This window comes from Salvelinus alpinus, chromosome 32 (genome assembly GCF_045679555.1).
Source record: "Salvelinus alpinus chromosome 32, SLU_Salpinus.1, whole genome shotgun sequence".
Lineage (NCBI taxonomy): Eukaryota > Metazoa > Chordata > Actinopteri > Salmoniformes > Salmonidae > Salvelinus > Salvelinus alpinus.
Window position 1 is genome coordinate 7,720,105 of NC_092117.1, and position 22,962 is coordinate 7,743,066.

Below are 22,962 nucleotides of genomic sequence, written 5' to 3' on the forward strand. Positions count from 1 at the left end.
AACGGCAAAAAAAAAAGATATATATATATATATCACTACACAAGTCAAATTCTTGGGAACATTTTGCTATGCTGCTGTCAAGATTTCATGCAATCTTACAATCTCACCTTTGCTAGAGTAGCTATCAGGAAGGTTAGCCGCCACCGCAGACGGTTTTAGAGCAGGTGGGCACAAGAAAAATAAGAGAATGTTGAGTCAAATTACATAAGTGTCTGTTAGAAGCACACTAAAACCCTACAGTATTACCCCTGGTTAGTACTGTAGCATATGTGTGGGACTAATTGCATTAGTAGGCCAAAATAAATAACTTAAGTGGAAAAAGCCTAATTGGTCAATGATTTATTGCGTACAACAGAAAATGTATACAGTACAGGTGCATACCGTAAAACTTCAATTAATAGCCCAGGCTTTTATTTGCTTCAATCACTAGACACAACAGACAGACTATTTCCTTAATGCACACAGCTTTGTTCATTTGCATAGTTCATTGTTTATGTCCAGCTTTTTAATCAATTCCTTAATTTCCTGCACTAATGTGTTATCATTTACACCCTTTTTTAAATTAAAACAAACTTCCTTGACAGAATTATTATCCTCTGACTGTGCATTTTTCGGCAGATCTCACTTTCACCACTAGATGGCGATCTGCCCATTTCTTGGGGTCTGTATTGAATTTTTGTGCTTGCCAGTTAGCTATCATCCAATAGCTAGCAGTTACTTACTGGCGATAAAAACAGCTGATTGCCATAATTCAGTAATGACTTGGAAAAATTATATAATGTGACACATCAAACATAAAACCTCGTAAACAAGTCACGGTAACCTCGTAAACAATTCATTTAGACAGGGCGTTTATTTAAAACAGGCATTTATATTGCTGAAATGTGTGCTATTGCCCGGCTACTAAAAATAAAGTGGCTATTTGAGACTGTTTAATTGAAGTTTTACGGTATGTAAACATTTTTAATTCTATTTCATTTTAACATGCTCATATTATTGTATAACCCTTGAAAATGTCATGTTGATAGGACTTTCCTATCTTGAGATATTTGAGTTTGTTTATTAATCCGAGTCCACTTGTGTCATTATGGAAAAGGCTCTGCCATTGACCGGTGCATTATCTCCTGTGACCTTTTGACCCAGAATTCGTACACACAAATTGTAATATCTCAGCAATGGTAAGACCTACAGACATGAAACAAAATGCACTGCGCTTCAGAGTTGTATTATGTGGTATGCTCAGTTCAGCAATGTTATTTTACACCCTACCCATGCATAGTACTTTCCTTCAACTAATTTTACTGTTTGGATGAAATTAATTGTTTGTTAACCGATTAATGGGGGTTTGTTAGTCGGCTGCAAAAATGACTGATATTTCATCCCTACTTTAGCTGTAAGCTAGCTAGCAAAGTTAGCTTTCTGTGAATGCTGAATGTTATCTTGCTAGCTAACTAGCGAGCCAACGGTATCAGTCTTTGTGCCGTAGCCTGTATGGACATTGTTTTGCCGAACAGGAAATTAATTTAGGGTTCAACATTTTTGCATTATACAAGTGTGATAAATGATGTGCAGCATGAGTGGGTAGCAAGATGCAGCCTATAGGTTCCTTGAGGAAAGATAGCTTGCAGCAGCTTGACACAACAGGCACAGTGCGCTCGCGCTATAAAGGAGTTCTCAGCTGCACCTATAGTCAAGGGCTGTTAGCCGATAGATTATGAAAATGGCTAATATTGGCCCGACCAATTGATGGTAGAATTCTAACACCCACAAAATGTAAATGCACACATAAACACACGTTAAAAAAAATAAAGGCCATGTAAACACACACCTGCTGATACTTGCGGAGCTCAGCCTTGATGGGCACGGGGATCTTGTAGTTCTCCAACTTCCTGCTGTCCAGCAGCTGTTCCATGAAATGACGCTCTCTGGCCTTCTGGCGAATCAGATCATCCGACATGGTGGGAGGATCCGGGATACCCGCCTACGTTAAAAAATAATAATAAAAGGGCAGACTCAAAACCCTTTTCACACCACTAACCTGAACCAAGCCCAGCTGTACTTTGCTGACCTGGTTTCACATCCACCATAGTTGCTGGAACCTTGCTGGAAATAATGAAAAAATTAAATACCTGAGCGCATTACAATTGTGGTCAGCATAGTGTGATAGTGTGAAAAGGGTGTAAGATATCCAAACAAACATTACCAGGTGCCAACATTTTTTATATGGGAGTCAACTGTGTCTGGGAGGTCATTCGGGTGACATTCAGCCGTCCCGATTCTCCAGTGCATCTGATTCATTACTCCCACTTAATCTCTCTGATTGAAGTCAACCAATGAACCAATGAACACTTAACCGCTGACAGATGTCAATGTCGCCATGAAAAAAAAAAAGCCCAACTTCATTAGAGCACACACACACATCCTCCAAATGACAATCACATAAAATATTCAGCATAGGAAAATAGTGAGATACTGCCCTCTATTGGGCAAAAGGCAAATAACCATATTTGCACAGTAGGAAGTAACGCCGCAGATCTACTAGCGAGCGTTTGAAATCGACTACACTGCAGTCGGACTGCGCAGAATCACAGATCTACAAATTACCTGGCATCCCAAAAAAGACTAAATAACTACTCCCAAATAACTACTTGCTCAAACAAATCTCCTTAAAACATACTGCCTATGCTGTATTGTTCGGTGTGTATGTTTACCTCCAGTGGTAGCAGGCGGATGAGGGTAGCGAAGCACTGCGTGGCCATGAAACGGACGCTGTCACTGGGGTCACTCATGCGGCCCAGCACCGGCACCACCAGCAGCACAATGTACGGCACAATGTCCACATCCAACTGCTCCATCACACCTGGGGGGCGGTGGCCAAGGGGTCAAGGACAACCAACCACAAGACACCAACTCCCCTGGTTTCAATATTACACCCATTCTTTCAGTTATGTCAGGTCTTGTGGGGTTTTGGGTTAAATTCATGCTGGGATCACATTTACAAAAAAATGTATGCATGCACTCAATATACTGTTGGATAAAGTGTCTGCTACATGACATGTCATTTTTCTATTTTATATAAAAACCATTGGTTGGTTGCCTATACACGGGAACATGTCTGACTGACACGTATGAAGGATACAGGCCATGGCCTCGATGGCCCCCTCCTGCTTAGTGCCATCCTCGATGCACCCCAGCCAGGGCAGCACACGTTCCAGGAACAGGTGCATGGTCTCCATGGTAGCGATCTTACTGAGCACACCAACGCAGCGCGCCGCCATGTGACGCACGGCCGTGTACGGGTGCTGCAGACAGGTGAACAGGTGGGGCAGGTGCTCCAGCAACTGAAACACAGAGGGGAAGAACTTATCAGACAGACAATACAGTAAATGCGCTATTCTGAGACATTACGCTCCAAAATCAAAGTTTGTCTGACAATAAGACAATACTGTGCAGAAGTCTTCATCGACATGGCCAAGGCTTTTGACTCTCAATCACCGCATTCTTATTGGCAGACTCAACAGCCTTGGTTTCTCAAATGACTACCTCGCCTGGTTCACCAACTACTTCTCAGTAAGAGTTCAGTATGTCAAATCGGAGGGCATGTTGTCCGAACCTCTGGCAGTCTCTATGGGGGTGCCACAGGGTTAAATTCTCGAGCCGACTCTCTTCTCTGTATACATCAATGATGTCGCTCTTGCTGCTGGTGATTCTCTGATCCACCTCTACGCAGACGACACCATTCTGTATACTTCTGGCCCTTCTTTGGACACTGTGTTAACAAACCTCCAGATGAGCTTCAATGCCATACAACACTCCTTCCGTGGCCTCCAACTGCTCTTAAATGCAAGTGAAACTAAATGCATGCTCTTCAACCGATCGCTGCCCGCACCCGCCCGCCCATCTAGCATCACTACTCTGGACGGTTCTGACTTAGAATATGTGGATAACTACAAATACCTAGGTGTCTGGTTAGACTGTAAAGTCTCCTTCCAGACTCACATTAAGCATCTCCAATCCAAAATTAAATCTAGAATCGGCTTCCTATTTCGCAACAAAGCAACCTTTACTCATGCTGCCAAACATACCCTCGTAAAAATGACTATCCTACCGATCCTTGACTTCGGCGATGTCATTTACAAAATAGCCTCCAACACTCTACTTAGCAAATTGGATGTAGTCTATCACAGTGCCATCCGTTTTGTCACCAAAGCCCCATTTACTACCCACCACTGCGACCTGTGTGCTCTCATTGGCTGGCCCTCGCTTCATATTCGTCGCCAAACCCACTGGCTCCAGGTCATCTATAAGTCTTTGCTAGGTAAAGCCCCGCCTTGTCTCAGCTCACTGGTCACCATAGCGGCACCCACCCGTAGCACGCGCTCCAGAAGGTATATTTCACTGGTCATCCCCAAAGCCAACTCCTCCTTTGGCCAACTTTCCTTACAGTTCTCTGCTGTCAACGACTGGAACGAATTGCAAAAGTCACTGAATCTGGAGACTCATATCTCCCTCACTAACTTTAAGCACCAGCTTTCAGAGCAGCTTACCGATCATTGAACCTGTACACAGCCCATCTGTAAATAGCCCACACAACTACCTCATCCCCATATTGTTATTTATTTTTTTGCTCCTTTGCACCCCAGTATCTCTACTTGCACATCATCTTCTGCACATCTATCACTCCAGGGTTTAATTGCTAAATTGTAATTATTTCGCCACTATGGCCTATTTATTGCCATACCTCCCTAATCTTACTACATTTGCACTAACTGTATATAGATTTTTCTATTGTGTCATTGACTGTACGTTTGTTTATCCCATGTGATGTTTGTGTCGCACAGCTTTGCTTTATCTTGGCCAGGTCGCAGTTGTAAATGAGAACTTGTTCTCAACTGGCCAACCTGGTAGGACAGTTAAAGGTGAAATAAAGGTGAAATAAAAATAAATCAAAAAATACTTATGCAAATGTCATATCTGTTTTTTTATTTAAAAAATTAGCAAACATTTCTAAAAACCTGTTTTTGCTTTGTCATCTGTTATATTTCATCAGTTATAGAATCAGGCCTAACAAAATGTTGAAAGCCAATGGGTCTGAATACTTTCCTGGACCTACACAGCAGATGGCGAGGGATGTGAACTCATCTTGACAGACTACAACTGAGGTGTGAAAACATTGGAGACATTTCTGAGCTTTGAGAAGTCAATCTTTTACTGGAGTTTGGTAGATAGGATGGTGGTGTTTCTACTGGTGAGACTCCTGCATGTTGTCTTACCAGAGGTTTGAGCTCGGGGGCCATGGCTCCAGCCGTGACCTCCAGCACCTGCAGAGAGTTGACCAGATCCTGGGCTGCAGCATCCCCCCTCTCCAACTGGAGCTTTGCATCTACAACACCATAGAGCAGAAATGCATCAATATCTCTTCATTGATGACAACACACACAAGAGGTATAGGAAGACGCCCATCTGGAAGTGGACAGTGGGTAGCAAATAGCAATACATCTTGCTCATGTTCATTAGGCACCAAATGGGACTGAAACAGGGAAGGGCTACCTTTACTTGTCCAATAAGAAACGTTTGCTTTCAGTTACGGTGATCCCTAATGAACATGACCCATATGATCTAATGAAGAGTGTAGCATACCGATGCCTTGGTTGTTCTCCACCACGGCCCTCAAAGGTCCCACCACAAACTCCCACAGGTAGGGCAGTGACCTCGTCAGCTCCTGGCCAAAGTGCCTGGCAACCGTCGTCAGAGAGAACTCGGCACCTCTTCTCTGAACGAGAAATGGCTTTTTATTCTGAAAAAATAAACGATAGTCATCAAGAACACAGTCAACACACAGGTAAATGTTTGCTCCCTCTGTCACCCACCTCATCAGTATCTGTGGTGATGGTGCTGCCGGGTGGCAGTTCAGTGGTGGGGGTCTTGGAGGTTTTGGGGGTGGGGCCCCTCTTGCTGGTGATGACAAATGCTGCCCTCTGGTGGCGGTAGAGGGTGATGATGCCCTTGGTCTTATTGACCATGTGGTGCATGCATTCTTTCTCCGACATGCCAGCTAGGGGTGAGAGAGAGAAAGGGTCAACAGAGTGAGTGTCAGAGGGTTCTATGTAATATCTGTTTCTGGCAGCCACAACCTCGTTAATGTTAATCTGGGTCATGTTCATCAGGCTGAAACACGGAGGGACCACAAGATCTTCTCCAGTTTTTGTCTACATTTCACTATGGTGTGCCCTAATGAACATGACCCAGATTAAAAATGTTGTGCATCCCATCCCATACCTTTGGCAGTCTGAGTGGGGGGCACGGGGCAGGCCGAGGAGGGCGTGAGCAGGGGGTCCATGCAGATCGACGAACACAGGTTCTTGACGATCTTGGAATTGGGACATGGCTGCCTAGTAGCACACTGCTGCAGCAGCTTGGCGATGAAGGAGGCGGCGTAACCCTGAACCAGGGTGTTCTCCTCCCGCTTAGCCGCCTCCATCAGCGGACGCACCACTGGGTTCAGCTTGTCTGGTAACGCCTGCAGGTTGGGATGAGAGAAAACAAAAATGAGCGTTTGTTATTGGTCAAGTCCAGATAGTCTGTTTCAGTCCGTTCGGTGCCTAATGAACACAACCCAGATTTAACGCTGTACATTTCAGTTTCCATATGATACCATGTACTTCTCTGGCTAATATTGCTGGTATCAATACTATGCATCTATACTGAAACAAAAATATAAAATACAACAATGTCAAAGATTTTACTGAGATACGAGGAGGAAATCAGAGGATATGAGGAAATCAGTTCAAATCAAATAAAGTCATTAGTCCCTAATCTATGGATTTCACATGACTGGGCAGGGGCGCAGTGAGCCTGGGAGGGCATAGGCCCACCCACTGGGGAGCCAGGCCCACCCACAGGGGGGACAAGGCAATCAGAATTAGTTTTCCCCCACAAAAGGGCTTTATTACAGACAGAAAAACTCCTCAGAAACCCCCCACAGACGATCCCGCAGGTGAAGAAGCCGGATGTGGAGGTCCTGGGCTGGCGTGGTTGCACGTGGTCTGCAGTTGAGGCCGGTTGGACGTACTGCCAAATTCTCTAAAATGACGTTGGAGGCAGCTTATGGTAGAGAAATGAATGTGCAATTCTCTGGCAACAGCTGGTGGACATTCCTGCAGTCAGCATGCTAATTGCACGCTCCCTCAAAACTTGAGACATTTGTGGCATTGTGTAGTGTGACAAAACTGGACATTTTAAAGTGGCCTGTGTAATGATCATGCTGTTTAATCAGCTTCCTGATATGCCACACCTGTCAGGTGGATGGATTATCTTGGCAAAGGAGAAATGCTCACTAATAGGGATGTAAACAAATTTGTGCACAACATTTCTGGGATTTTTTATTTCAGCTCATGAAACATGGGGCCAACACCTTACACGTTGCATTTATATTTTTGTCCAGTGTAAATGGATTTTTAAAAATACGGAATAAAATGCAGCAGCAAATAGAGACAATGACCTACTTGGGAATGCCAAATAGGGCTTCAATTAAGAATATTATGCAAAACAATGCTTTGGCTAGAACCGTGAGCAGAGGGAAAATAATACTTACAAAACGGTAAATCTACACTGAGTACCAAACATTAGGAACACTTTCCTAATATAGAGTTGCGCATCCCCCCTTTTGCCCTCAGAACAGCCTCAATTCATCGAGGCATGGACTCGAGGCATTCAACACAAGGTGTTGAAAGGGTTCCACAGGGGTGCTGGCCCATGTTGACTCCAATGCCACCCTCAGTTATGTCAAGTTGGCTGGATGTCCTTTGGGTGGTAGACCATTCTTGATACACACGGGAAACTGTTAAGCGTGAAAAACCCAGCAGCGTTGCAGTTCTTGACATAACCTGGCACCTACTACCATACCCCGTTTACAAGGCACTAAAATATTTTGTCTTGACCATTCACTCTCTGAATGGCACACATCCACAATGTCTCAATTGTCTCAAGGCTTAAAAATCCTTTATCTGGTCTCCTCCTCTTCATCTACACTGATTGAAGTAGATTTAAGTGACATCCATAAGGGATCATAGCTTTCACCTGGTCAGTCCGTCATGGAAAGAACAGGTGTTCCTAATGTTTTGCACACTTAAGTGTATATTTTATGTAGTAATTATTCAAACAAAACAATTTGAATGGACATGGTATCGATATCAGGGAAAGCAAAGTGTCGATAAAGAAACCAAGTGTCCAGTATTAGATGACATTTGTGTGGACACACCTACCTGCAGGTTGACCACGGCGCAGGCGGTGAACATGTGGACGCGCAGGTGCAGCTGCTGCCACTCCACACTGGTCTCGCCCACCGTGGACTGGGCCTGCTGGCGCTTGCTGTCCAGTGGATGAAACGGTTTGGACTTCATATCCAGACCCACGGTGGACTCAGCGAAGATGGTGGTCACCTATGTACGGAGGGAAGAGCAGAGGATGTAGAAGGTGATTCGTAACATTCCTGGGTTTGTCATCGTTCAATACAATGGCGTTCAGCCTCCATTAACCCCAATAGGGTCTATAATTGAATTCCGTCGGAGTTAAGGGAAATGACCCAAAGTCTGATAGGGAATGACAGATTCAGGGCAAATCTCTTCACAAAACAATCATTGCATTACCGATGTTCAACAAAATAGATGAGAACCAGAGGTCGCAATAACACAGAATTCTGAGTTTCTCATGCAGATAAGATAAAACATAATGCTGAGTTCTGTTAACGCAGGCCTTTTGTCTGTCGCAGTTCGCGCCAAATCCTAAATGTTAAACGAACTGTGATTCAGTTGCACTTTCCCACTCAGATGAAAAATCTTGCTCGTCTTCACACCAATTAAATCCCCCGCGTTCACAAAGGTACATTTGATCAGCAGACAGTGCTCTGACTGACGTTTACTTTTCTCCGGTAGTTTTAGCAAGTTATAAATGCAAACATTTTTAGCCGATGGCCATGTATCGTCTACGCAAAAGGTACCGCGCTCTTTCATGGTTAAGTCAATTTACTTATGCGTGGCTGCTAACCAAATGGCGCAGCACTTCGGTCGTCCTCTGAGGAAAACTAAGCTATTTCCTACCAAATGTTTGGCATTCATTTATTTTGTGTAATGAAAAACTATAGTTGCACACCCCTGATAACTCTACTGAAGCGACAACAAAAAAAACACCTGTCTTTCGAATTTCAATGCAGGTGAAATGGTTTGAAAACATACGATGGTCTACGTTTTGAAAATGAAGGTTTCTGAAACCTAATGCGACCCCTGGAGAACATGGATTCAATATTTAAACATAAATGTAATGACTTCAGACAGCTCAAAATGTCTTCTGCTAAAAGCTGCATTTAATCTGTGTTGAACATGTAGGTTATGAATCTATGAAGACTTAACCAATGTGGCAAAAACATGGGAGTAGTACACTTAGTATAAGCAGCCACCTTCTCCTAAAGCCAATTGTGCGCCGCCCTACGGGACTCCCAATCACGGCGGGTTGTGATTCAGCCTGGATTCGAACCAGGGACTGTAAAGTCGCCTCTTGCACCGAGATGCAAGAGGCACTGCGCCACTCGGGAGCATAGGACCAGAGACGGTCAATATTAGTACACGACCATCAGTCTCTCTAACACGGCGTCATCACACCCCTGTGTCTCCGTGGCAGATGGGCACAGGGCCATGGCCTTCTTCCCAGACAAGCCAACACACCACAGAGACAGCACAAAGCACAATAGTAACCTAACGTTGCTAAATGAGCGCATAAGATGTTTGTTTTTTTATCAAACATGTTGAATATTATAAGTTATTATAGTAACTTGATCCCCACTGAGCTTAGACTGAAACATGGAGATGGAAGGTGGCCAGGAGGTGGCCCAAAGGTTATTGGCCGACCTGTAGCCGGAGGGTTCGATGACTCAAATCCCGGAACGGGCAATAAAGAAATGCGGTCTGAACTGGCAAGAGCCAAAAATGTCTGTTCTGACAAATAGACAATAGAAATCCACAATGTCATTGAAACACTGGATTTGGCTGCCATTTTATCTTTTAGGGATGTAACACAGATACAGTGTGAGTGTCGTCCTCACCAGTTCGTTGGCCTGGTCGATAGTGAACACGCTGCAGTTGAGGCGGTCGCGCACGTCGATCTGAGCGTCGGCCAGCAGGGCGATGAGCTGCTTACACTCGTTCTGCATGCGTGTGAAGGGAATGGCGATCTCATCGTAGTACAGCTGCTCTGACAGGATGGCTAACAGGCGAGGCTGGACCATGGCTGACACCACCTGAGTCAAGAGAGGGCGGGGGGCAAGGCGGACAAGGTTTCATTTGACATTGGCTGGGATTCAATGAAACTACAGTTTGCTGGCATCGTGTTGGCTATCTACGTTACACCCTTGACGTCGGCTCAAGCTGAAATTAAAGGTAAAAATCGCTCTGCACAGGTAGTTTGTGTTTGTTTGAATCCCGGCCATAAAAGCAGTTCTAAAATAAATCCTGATAGAATTGTGGTGAACAACTCCTATTCAGACAGCACCAAACAAAACAATCTGACGAACGAAAAAGAGACTCGGGCCCTACCTTCTGCACGGCGGCCCACTCACAGAGGACCAGTGCCACAACGATGCGCTGCAGGGCAGACTTGGAGTTGAGGTGGAAGAGGAGCAGCTGGCCCAGCGACTCAGCCGGCCGGATGTCCTGGGAGGATGAATTGAGCTGCGGGTCGCAAATACACCGACACAGGGCCCCCAACAGCCTGAAGTAGAGAAATAAAATGATTTTAGACATTCATCACTTATGCAAGTGTTGTAACTGGATTCGTCGCAATTCCACCACAGTGTTCGTTTTTTCCTCGCCTTCTTTTGTCGTCAAGAGAACACAAGTTTTAGTTTGCATACTGGTTAGTTCAATGAGGAAAACAATAAGCTGGGGTGTGCGAAACGTTTGCGTCACGGCCGCTGCTAAATCAAATGAAATTGTATTGGTCACATACACATGGTTAGCAGATGTTACTGAGAGTGTAGCGACATGCTTATGCTTCTAGATCTGACAGTGCAGCAGTATCTAACAATTCCACAACAACTACCTAATACACACAAATCTAAGTAAAGGAATAAGAATATATAAATATATGGATGAGCAGTGACAGAGCGGCTAAGATGCAATAGATAGTGTAGTATATACATGAGATAAGAATGTTTACATATCTCGCATTACTTTAAGTGACTAGTGTTCCATTTATTAAAGTGGCCAATGATATCAAGTCTGTAGGTAGGCAGCCGCCTATGTGCTAATGATGGCTGTTTAACAATCTGATGGCCTTGAGATAGAAGCTGTTCTTCAATCTCTGTCCCAGCTTTGATGCACCTGTACTGACATCATCTTCTGGATGGAAGTGGGGTGAACAGGCAGTGGCTCGTGTGGTTATTGTCCGTTTTGGCCTTCTTGTGACATCGGGTGTGTAGGTGTCCTGGAGGGCAGGTAGTTTGCCCCCAGTGATGCGTTGTGCAGACCGCACCACCTTCTGCAGAGCCTTGCAGTTGAGGGCGGTGCAGTTGCCGTACCAGGCTGTGATATAGCCCGACATGATGCTCTCGATTGTGCGCCTGTAAAAGTTAGTGAGGGTTTTTGGTGACTAGTCACATTTTTTGAACCTCCTAAGGTAGAAGAGGCACTGTTGGACCATTTCAGTTTGTCGGTGATACATACACGGAGGAACTTAAAACTTTCCACCTTTTCCACTGCAGTCCCATCGATGTAGATAGGGGGGGGGGGGGGGGGGGGTTCACCCTCTGCTGTTTCCTGAAGTCCACGATCATCTCTGATGTTTTGTTGACGTTGAGTGAAAGGTTATTGTCCTGACACCACACTCCGAGGGCCCTCACCTCCCTGTAGGAGGTCTCGTCGTTGTTGGTAATCAAGCCTACCACTGTTGTGTCGTCTGCAAACTTGATGATTGAGTTAGAGGCGTGCATGGCCACGCAGTCATGGGTGAACAGGGAGTACAGGAGAGGGCTCAGAACACACCCTTCTGGGGCCCCAGTGTTGAGGATCAGCGGAGTGCAGATGTTTCCTACCTTCACCACCTGGGGGGGGGGGCGGCCCTTCAGTAAGTCCAGGACCCAGTGGCACAGGGCGGGGTCAACACCCAGCGACTCAAGTTTAATGATGAATTTGGAGGGTACTATGGTGTTGAATGCTGAGCTGTAGTCAATGAACAGCATTCTCACATAGGTATTCCTCTTGTCCAGATGGGATAGGGTAGTGTGCAGTGTGATGGCGATTGCATTGTCTGTGGATCTATTGGGGCGGTAAGCAAATTGAAGTGGGTCTAGGGTGACAGGTAGGGTGGAGGTGATATGATCCTTGACTAGTCTCTCAAAGCACTTCAGGATGACAGGAGTGCTACGGGGCATTAGTAATTTAGTTCAGTTACCTTGGCTTTCTTGGGGAACAGGAACAATGGTGGCCATCTTGAAGCATATGGGGACAGTAGACTGGGATAGATTGATTGAATATGTCCAGCTGGTCTGCGCATACTCTGAGGACGCGGCTAGGGATGCCGTCTTGGCCAGCAGCCTTGCGAGGGTTAACCCATTTAAAATGTTTTACTCATGTCGGCCACGGAGAAGGTGCCCAAAGTTTTTGGTAGCGGTTCGCGTCGGGGGCACTGTACTGTCCTCAAAGCGTGCAAAGAAGTTGATTAATTTGTCTGGATGCAAGACGATGGTTTTCTTTTTGTAATCCGTGATTGTCTGTAGACCCCGTCACATACAATTGGTGTTTGAGCCGTTGAATTGCGACTCCACTTTGCCTCTATATTGACACTTTGCTTGTTTGATTGCCTTACGGAGGGAATAACTACACTGTTTGTATTCGGCCATATTCCCAGTTGCCTTGCCATGATAAAATGCGGTGGTACGTGCTTTCAGTTTTGTGCGAATGCTGCCATCAATCCACGGTTTCTGGTTAGGGAAGGTTTTAATATTCCCAGTGGGTACAACATCTCCTATACACTTCCTTATAAACTCGCTCACTGAGTCAGTGTTGTTATCTGAGGCTACCTGGAACATATCCCAGTCCACGTGATCGAAGCAATCTTGAAACGTGGAATCCGATAGGTCTATCCGACACTGGTCCGATCAAAGCACGGGCGCTTTTCGTTTTAGTTTCTGCCTATAGGAGGGGAGCAACAAGATGTCATGGTCATGGTCAGATTTGCCAAAAGGAGGGCGGGCGAGGGCCTTGTATGCATCGCGGAAGTTGGAGTAGCAATGGTTGAGCGTGTTACTCGCTTGTGTACTGCAATAGATATGCTGACAGCTAATTTGAGAACAAGGCTACCTAAATTATTTGTTAAAATCCCCAGCTACGCAGAGCCTGGGTTTGCGCCCAGGCTCTGTCGCAGCCGGCCGCGACTGGGAGGTCCGTGGGGCGACGCACAATTGGCATAGCGTCGTCCGGGTTAAGGAGGGTTTGGCCGGTAGGGATATCCTTGTCTCATCGCGCTCCAGCGACTCCTGTGGCGGTGCGGCTGGCTTCCGGGTTGGAGGCGCGCTGTGTTAAGAAGCAGTGCGGCTTGGTTGGGTTGTGCTTTCGGAGGACGCATGGCTTTCGACCTTCGTCTCTCCCGAGCCCGTACGGGAGTTGTAGCGATGAGAAAAGATAGTAATTACTAGCGATTGGATACCACGAAAATTGGGGAGAAAATGGGATAAAATAAATAAATAATAAATTTAAAAATCCCCAGCTACAATATATGCAGCCTCAGGATATGGTTTCCAGTTGCATAAAGTCCAGTGAAGTTCCTTGATGACCGTCTTGGTATCCGCTTGCAGGGGGATATACACGGCTGTGACAATAACGGAGGAGAGTTCTCTTGGGAGATAATACAGTCGCTATTTGATTGAGGAATTCTAGGTCAAGTGAACAAAAGGACTTGAGTTCCTGTATGTTGTTACAGTTACACCATGAGTCATTAATCATCGCTCTTCTTACCGGAGAGATGGTTATTCCGGTCGGCGCGATGCACTGAAAATCCAGTTAGCTGTACTGACTCTGACAGCATGTCCCAAGCTAGCCATGTTTCCGTGAAACAGAGTATGTTACAATCCCGGATATCTCTTTGGAAAGCAACTCTTACCCTAATTTCGTCAACTTTGTTTAACTAGGGACCGGACAATAGCGAGTAATATACTCAGAAGCAGTGGGTGGTGTGTGCGCATCCGAAGCCTCACTAGAAGACTGCTCCGGCACCCTCTCCTCCGGCTGCGTTGTTTTGAGTCGGCCTCTGGAATCAGTTCGGATGCCCTGGGAGGTGCAGACAAAGGATCCGCTTTGGGAAAGTCATATTCCTGGTCGTAGTGCTGGTTGAGCTGGTAAATTGATGTCTCTCTGATATCCAATAGTTCTTCCCGGCTATATGTAATAACACTTACGGTTCTCTGGGCTAACTATGTAAGATATACCGAAGCTGCCATCTCTTCGGCGCCATCTTTCATCAGCCACCACTCCCCCAAAAATATGATTTTTGAATAGTTTTCATGATAGTAATGTTTGAGTCACTCATGGCACAAGACCACGGCATAAACCATGGCAAAATGTGTAAAATTGCTTTAAAAACAGCAAAAGTTTGTCTCTGCGTCCACTATCAGTCAACATACAGTGCATTCGCGAAGTACTCCGACCCCTTGACTTTTTCCACATTGTTACGTTACAGCCATATTCAAAAATTGATTAAATAGGCCCCCCCCCCCCTCAATCCACACACAATACCCCATAATGACACAGCAAAAACAGGTATAGAAATTAATAGACATTTTAAACTGAAATATCACATTTACATTTGATAAGTATAAGTATTCAGACCCTTAACTCAGTACTTTGTTGAAACACCTTTGGCAGCGATTACTGCCTTGAGTCTTGGGTATGACCCTACAAGCTTGGCACACCTGTATTTGGAGAGTTTCTCCCTTCTCTGCCAGGTTGGATGGGGAGCATTGCTGCACAGCTATTTTCAGGTCTCTCCACAGAAGTTCGATAGGGTTCAAGTCCGGGCCACTCAAGGACATTCAGAGACTTGTCCCAAAGCCACTCCAGCGTTGTCTTGGCTGTGTGCTTAGGGTTGTTGTCCTGTAGGAAGGTGAACCGTCACCTCAGTCTGAGGTCCTTAGCACTCTGGAGCAGGTTTTCATCAAGAATCTCTCTGTACTTTGCTCCATTCATCTTTCCCCTCGATCCTGATTAGTCTCCCAGTCCCTTCCGCTGAAAAACATCCCCACAGCATGATGCTACCACCACCATGCTTCACCGTAGGGATGGTGCCAGGTTTCCTCCAGACGTGACGCTTGGCATTCAGGCCAAAGAGTTCAATCTTGGTTTCATCAGACCAGAGAATCTTGTATCTTATGGTCAGAGTCCTTTAGGTGCCTTTTGGCAAACTCCAAGGGGGCTGTTATGTGCCTTTTACTGAGGAGTAGCTTCCATCTCTAACATAAAGGCCTGATTGGTGGAGTGCTGCAGAGATGGTTGTCCTTCTGGAAGGTTCTCCCATCTCCACAGAGGAACTCTGGAGCTCTGTCAGAGTGACCATCGGGTTCTTGGTCACCTCCCTGACCAAGGCCCTTCTCCCCAGATTGCTCAGTTTGGCTGGGCGGCAAGCACTAGGAAGAGTCTTGGTGGTTCCAAACTTCTTTCAAGAGTGATGAAGGCCGCCTCCCGAGTGGAGCAGTGGGTTCAAACCCAGGCTGTGTCACAACTGGCCGTGACCGGGAGTTCCATAGGGCAGCGCACAATTGGCCCAGCATCGTCCGGGTTAGGGGAGGCTTTACTTGACTCATCGCGCTCTAGTGACTCCTTGTGGCTGTCCGGGCGCCTGCAGGCTGACTTCGGTCATCAGTTGAACAGTGTTTCCTCCGACACATTGGTGCACCTGGCTTCCGGGATAAGCGGTTAAGCGGGCAGGTGTTAAGAAGCGCGGTTTGGAATGACTTGACCTTTCCCTCTCTCTCTCTCTCGAGCATATTGGGGAGTTGCAGCGATGAGACAAGATCGACAATGGGGAGAAAAAGGGCTTAAAATACACAAAAAATAAAATGAGGCCACTGTGTTCTTGGGGACCTTCAATGCTGAAGACATTTTTGGTACCCTTCCCCAGATCTGTGCCTCGACACGGATCTCTACGGACAATGCCTTCGACCTCATGGCTTGGTTTTTGCTCTGACATGCACTGTCAACTGTGGGACCTTATATAGACTGGTGTGTGCCTTTCCAAATCATGTCCAATCAATTGAATTTACCACAGGTGAACTCCAATCAAATTGTAGAAACATCTCAAGGATGATCAATGGAAACAAATGTGCGAAAATGTATAAAAACCTGTTTTCACTTAGTCATTATGGGGTATTGTGTGTAGATTGATGAGGGAGAAAAACGTTTATCCATTTTAGAATAAGGATGTGTAACGTAACAAAATGTGGAAAAAGTCAAGGGGTCTGAATACTTTCCGAATGCACTGTATACCAGGACGGCCAGGCACTAAGAGGCCTGGAGACAAAACGATGTCAGATGACCGAGTTGCTTTTGCACCAAGTAATGAACAGGCCAACCCGGAGTAGCAGCTGGCTGCAGATACCATACAGTGCTGCATTCAGTTCTTAATCTTAAGTCTCTCAGGATCCAACCGCTGCCTACTGTCCCAAATCTACCATTTAGTGATTTTTCTTAAATCTCTCTAGGGATAAAAATTAGATTGAGGAATAGAAACAGAGACTAACTTAGCGGCCATGAGTCGAGCCCGTGTCACCACATAGTCCCGCGTCACTGGGTCCTCGGTCACGGTTTCTGCCCCGGCGATGTACTCCTGAACAGTCTCCTTCACTTGAATCAAGGCTCCCTGGCGAGGCTTCCCACCAGCCTTCTCCTGTCAAATGATATTAGAGAACATCTGCATCAGAACCCTGGGTCGAGTTCAGTAGGCCTGAAATGTTTATTTTTTGCCCAAAACGGACTACCATCTGAGGTTGTCCAATAAGAACAGTCACTTTTGTTTTCCGTTGCAAAAAGTGTCTACAGTGTGCCCTTATGAATAGCGCCCTAGACTATTGCATCATACGAGGCAATATACAATCAGTGGCCAGTTTATTAGGTACACCATCTAGTACCGGGTCGTTGCCCCCCCCCTTGCCTCCAGAACAACCTGAATTATTTGGGGCATGGAAACATTGCTCAATTGGTATCAAGGGACCTCACGTGTGCCAGGAAACATTCCCCACACCATTACACCACCAGCCTGTAACGTTGACACCAGGCAGGATGTGGCCATGGACTCATGCTGCTTACGCCAAATCCTGTGTCATCAGCATGACAACAGGAACCAGGATTCGTCTGACCAGGCAATGTTTTCCACTCCTCAATTGTTCAGTGTTGGTGATCGCGTGCCCATTATTGGTTTTAGCCGATAGGAGTGGAATCTGGTGTGGGCGCCTGTTGCAATATCCCATCCGTGACAAGGACAGACGAGTTATGCGTTCCGATATGCCGTTCTGCACAACGCTGTTGTACTACACCGTTATTTGTCTGTTTGTGGCCCGCCTGTTTGCTTGCACGATTTTTGCCATTCTCCTTTGACATCTCATCAACGAGCTATTTTCGCCCACATGACTGCAGCTGACTGGATGTTTTGTTTGTCGCCCCATTATCTGTAAACCCGAGACAATGTCTTGCGTGAAAAGCGCCGGAGGCCGGCCGTTTGAGATACTGGAACCGGCGCGCCTGGCACCAACGATCATACCACGCTCAAAGTCACTTAGGTCACTAGTTTTGCCCATTCTAAAGTTCAATCGAACAGTAATTCAATGCCTTGATGCCTGTGCTTGCTTTATATAGCAATCCACGGCCATGTGACTCTCTGTCTGTAGGAGCGAACCACTTTTGTTAACGGGGTGGTGTACCTAATAAACTGGCCACTGAGTGTAAGGGAGCACTCTAATTTTGGAATAAGAGCACAATTGAGAATACAATCTGTAGCGGATGTAACGATCAGTCCTAACGGAGTAACCATCCTCTCACCTTGCAGCGAGACTTGACTTCCAGCAGTATGTTGATGTCTATGGGGATATGAGAGGCTTGCATCATCAGACAGAGCCAGGCGCCCATCCAGGGACAGCTGGCTGCTACTACGTACTGCTGAGGGGCCTGGCGCAGCAGCTCTGTCCACACCTACAAGAAGACAAAACTTGTTAAAAACAGCAGCCAGGATTTACGGTTGCAAAATTTCTGGAACTTAATTTAAATTCCCTGGTTTTCCCCAAATCCCAGAATCAGGAGGGAATAAGCAGGAAAATTTGAATCAATCAACCAGGACTTCTGGAAAACCTGAAAAATTACAGGAATGTAGCATTCCTGACATTAGCCATGTTTCCATTAACTTGTCCAGTGATTTTTTTGTTGACATTTAGAAAGTGTGTATCAAAAACAGATGCAACAATTGCCTGCTAGGGTGCGTTTCCATTTGACAAGCATGTCGATAAGAACAGCTGGACGTAATGACGTCACAAAAAATTAAATAAACATCTGCAAAAACCGAGTGTCATTTTTTGTTTTTAAGTGGTTGAAGTGTTTCCATTCCGCATTTAGGCAAATTGCGCATGAATAAATTGACGACAGCATGTATGCCCTCCCACCTCCCATCTGTTTCATGCCTCAGGTATCCTGTGAAAGCCAGCATGGGTAGAATGCAATAATTTAGTAATATTTGCCATATTCCAATAATGCTCATGTGCCAACATATTGCCACGGTCTATGCCATGGTGAAACTTGCACTCCTGTACATCTGAAATCATTTATTTTAGCAGGTAAGTTGACTGAGAACACATTCTCATTTACAGCAACGACCTGAGGAATAGTATCAGGGGAGAGGAAGGGGGATGAATGAGCCAATTGGAACCTGGGGATGATTAGGTGGCTATGATGGAGTGAGGGCCAGATTGGGAATTTAGCCAGGACACCAGGTTTAACACCCCTACTCTTACGATAAGTACCATTGTATCTTTAGTGACCACAGAGAGTCAGGACACCTGTTTAACGGCCCATCCAAAAGTACCTTACACAGGGCAATGTCCCCAATCACTGCCCTGGGACATTGGAAGACATATATTTATTTATTAGTACCTGTCAAAACTTTGGACACACCTACTCATTCAAGGCTTTTCTGGGCAGGTAGCCTAGTGGTTAGCGCGTTGGGCCAGTGACCGGAAGGTTGCTGTATCGTAACCCCGAGCTTACAAGGTAAAAATCTGTCGTTCAGCCACAGAGCAAGGCAGTTAACCCACTGTTCCTGAAGACGTGGATGTCGATTAAGGCAGATCCCTGCACCCCTGATTCAGAGGGGTTAAGTTAAATTCCCTTTGTTTATTTTGACTATTTTCTACAATGTAGAATAATAGTGAACACATCAAAACTATGAAATAAAACATATGGAATCATGTCGTGTTAAAAAAAGTATTAAATAAATCAAAATCTATTTTATATTTGACATTCTACAAAGTAGCCACCCTTTGCCTTGACAGCTTTGCACACTTGGCATTCTCTCAACCAGCTTCATCAGGTAGTCACCTGGAATGCAGTTCAATTAACAGGTGTGCCTCGTTAAGTTAATTGGTGGAATTTCTTTCCTTCTTAATGCGTTTGACCCAATCAGTTGTGTTGTGACAAGGTAGGGGTGGCATACAGAATATAGCCCTATTTGGTAAGAGACCAAGTCCATATTAAGGCAAGAACAGCTCAATTAAGCAAAGAGAAACAACAGGACCGTCACAGGAAAGGAAGACCCAGAGTTACCTCTGCTGCAGAGGATGAGGTCATTATTTTATTTATTTTACCTTAAATTAACTAGGCAAGTCAGTTAAGAACAAATTCTTATTTACAATGACGGCCTACCCCGGCCAAACCCTAACAACGCTGGGCCAATTGTGTGCTGCCCTATGGGACTCCCAATCACGTCTGGATGTGATGCAGCCTGGATTTGAACCAGGGTCTGTAGGGACGCCTCTAGCACTGAGATGCAGTGTGCCACTCGGGAGCCCAGCCTCAGAAATTGCAGCCCAAATAAATGCATCAGAGTTCAAGTAAAAGACACATCTCAACATCAACTGTTCAGAGGAGACTGCGTGAATCAGGCGTTCATGGTTGAATTGCTGCAAAGAAACCACTACTATAGGACACAAATAAGAAGAGACTTACTTTGGCCAAGAAAACAAGCAATGGACATTAGACCGGTGGAAATCTGTCCTTTGGTCTGATGAGTCCAAATAGATTTTCAGTTCCAACCGCCATGTCTTTGTGAGACGCAGAGTAGGTGAACGGATGATCTTCGCATGTGTGGTTCCCACCGTGAAGCATGGAGGAGGAGGTGTGATGGTGCTTTGCTGGTGACACTGTCAGTGATTTATTTAGAATTCAAGACACACTTAACCAGCATTGCTACCACAGCATTATGCAGCGATACGCCATTCCATCTGGTTTGCGCTTAGTGGGACTGTAATTTGTTTTTCTACAGGACAATGACCCAACACACCTCCAGCCTATGTAAGGGGCTATTTGACAAAGAAGGAAAGTGATGGAGTGCTGCATCAGATGACGAGAACCCTCCGAAATCACCTAAACTCAAACCAAATTGAGATGGTTTGCAATGAGTTGGACCGCGGAGTAAAGGAAAAGCAGCCAACAAGTGCTCAGCATGTGGGAACTCCGGCAAGACTGTTGGAAAAGCATTGCAGGGGAAGCTGGTTGAGAGAATGCCAAGAGTGTGCAAAGCTGTCATCAAGGCAAAGGGTGGCTACTTTGAAGAATATATATATTTTTTAACACTTTTACTACATGATTCCATACATGTTATTTCATAGTTTATGTCTTCACTATTATTCTAGAATGTAGCAAAATTTTTAAATTAAGAAAAATCCTTGAATGAGTAGGTATCCTATATATATTTTTTTTAATTTATTGACCTCATGAAAGAGTGCCTCCTACTGGCCCTCCAACACCACTTCCAGCAGCATCTGGTCTCCCATCCAGGACCAACCCTGCTTAGCTTCAGAGACAAGTCAGCAGTGGGATGCAGGGTGGTATGCTGCTGCCAAATTGAATGGAGAAACTTTACAGCTAACCTGAAAAAGCGAAGCTATTCAGGAATTCTTGAAAGCCAGGATAATCTTTGTCATCTCGCAAAGAAAACATTTTATAGTTGATTTAAATTTTTTGCAAGCAGTAGGCACTTAGAATTAAATGTGGAGAAAAGCTTATAGTTATGCGATGACATCACATGCACCGTAGCATCTAAATCATTTGGCAATCATTTATTCTAAAAACACTGTTTCCATCATTTGTCGCAATAAAAGTTAGACAAAAGACAACTCCACCCGTTGAACGGATAAAAATGTTGTCGATCTTTAGAAAATGTCTCCTGTCTGCCATTTTTTATTACACGTCACAATAATTTGTTTGCGAAATTGCTTTTGTCGAATAAACCTGGGTCAATGGAAACCTGCCTCGTGTGGTGTGTGTGTGTGTCTCAAACCTTTTGGATGAGGTCCAGGATCTCCTGATTGCTCTCCAGGATGCAGGACTGGAAGATGTGTCGGAGCATGTCTTGCAGGACCTGGTTGAGCCATAATGCACAGCTCTGGAACAACACAAAACAGACTTCAGTTATGACAACGAAGAGTTGTATTCATACATTAGCATTCCAAAAATTGGCCCAACCTCAAAACTCGATGACTAGACCGGGCGCTATGTTGATTTTGTCCACACACACACACACCAGACGCAATCAGGATACGCAGGTTGAAATATCAAAACTCTGAACCAACTACAGCTAATTTGTCCTGGGATATAAACATTGGGTTGTTGTTATTTTACCTGAAATGCACAAGGTCCTCTACTCCAACAATTAATCCACAGATAAAAGGATAACCCGAGTTTGTTTCTAGTAATCTCTTCTCCTTCAGGCTTCTTGTTCTTCTTTGGACTTTATATGGCGGTTTATATGGCGGTTGGCAACCAACTTTAAGGTGCATTACCACCACCTGGACTGGAGTGTGGACCTCAGTTCATCTTCCAAATCACCCACGTGGGTATATGCTCCTAAAAACCAATGAGGAGATTGGAGAGGCGGGACTAGCAGCACGTCAAGCTTCACAAATAGAACCAAGTTCTATTTCAGCGCCTGGCTACTGTGGTGTTTAATTTCTGTATTACAAAATGAGGAGAGACAAACTTCACACACCAGTTATACTTAAACTACACCTTTAATGATAAGAGCTTTGCAAAAGCAATGACTTTCAACGATTCCCTATTTCTAATGAACCGTTGAGAGTGACCACACAATGGCTACTGAGATCTTTTATAGCAAAGATCCACCCCCCTAGTCGACATAACAAACCACAGATATTAGGAACAGTTCACAAAGGAAGACTTTATAATGAGAAAGGAGTATCCCGTAGCCAGATAGGATTCGCTATAAATTATCGTTCAGTTTGGTCCCTAAGACGAGGTTCTAATCTCGTTCCTGGTACTTCATAGCACAAAACCACCAACTAAAAACCACCAACTCATCCAATGGCATAACTCAATTGTCAACCCTAGATACTCCCATCTCAAGTAAAACCCCTTCTTGACCCCTCTCCTGGACAAGCTCACTGAGGGGAGTGAGCCTCTAGGTCATACACTATCCCAGGATAAGTGCAACATCAGAGGGGACATACAATGGTTCCAGACACTGCCATACACCTCGCCCCAATGCCAAAGGAGGGAGTGACTTGCGCACAGACATTGTGGAGACAAGTAATTGGTTCCCCATTAATCACGCCATCCCTTCACATGGTTTAAGAATAGGTGAAGACACATTCACATATGAAAACCATGTTCCATCCTGTCCTCTTCCCTTTCTGATATTCTGCAC

At 45.2% G+C, this 22,962-nt stretch overlaps 1 protein-coding gene across 1 annotated transcript in view; it reads right to left on the reverse strand.

The window, feature by feature from the left end:
* LOC139562700 (TATA-binding protein-associated factor 172-like) overlaps positions 1-22,962 on the reverse strand; it is a 62,790-nt gene that overhangs the window by 17,768 nt on the left and 22,060 nt on the right. Inside the window, exons 15-27 of the mRNA XM_071380635.1 lie at positions 21,580-21,684; positions 18,075-18,224; positions 16,781-16,926; positions 10,587-10,761; positions 10,097-10,291; positions 8,265-8,441; positions 6,280-6,520; positions 5,871-6,055; positions 5,641-5,797; positions 5,274-5,383; positions 3,140-3,341; positions 2,712-2,860; positions 1,829-1,981 (exon numbers count right to left, since the gene is read on the reverse strand). Coding sequence (XP_071236736.1) covers positions 1,829-1,981; positions 2,712-2,860; positions 3,140-3,341; positions 5,274-5,383; positions 5,641-5,797; positions 5,871-6,055; positions 6,280-6,520; positions 8,265-8,441; positions 10,097-10,291; positions 10,587-10,761; positions 16,781-16,926; positions 18,075-18,224; positions 21,580-21,684 — 2,145 coding nt within the window. The remainder of the gene's footprint in view (positions 1-1,828; positions 1,982-2,711; positions 2,861-3,139; positions 3,342-5,273; positions 5,384-5,640; positions 5,798-5,870; positions 6,056-6,279; positions 6,521-8,264; positions 8,442-10,096; positions 10,292-10,586; positions 10,762-16,780; positions 16,927-18,074; positions 18,225-21,579; positions 21,685-22,962) is intronic.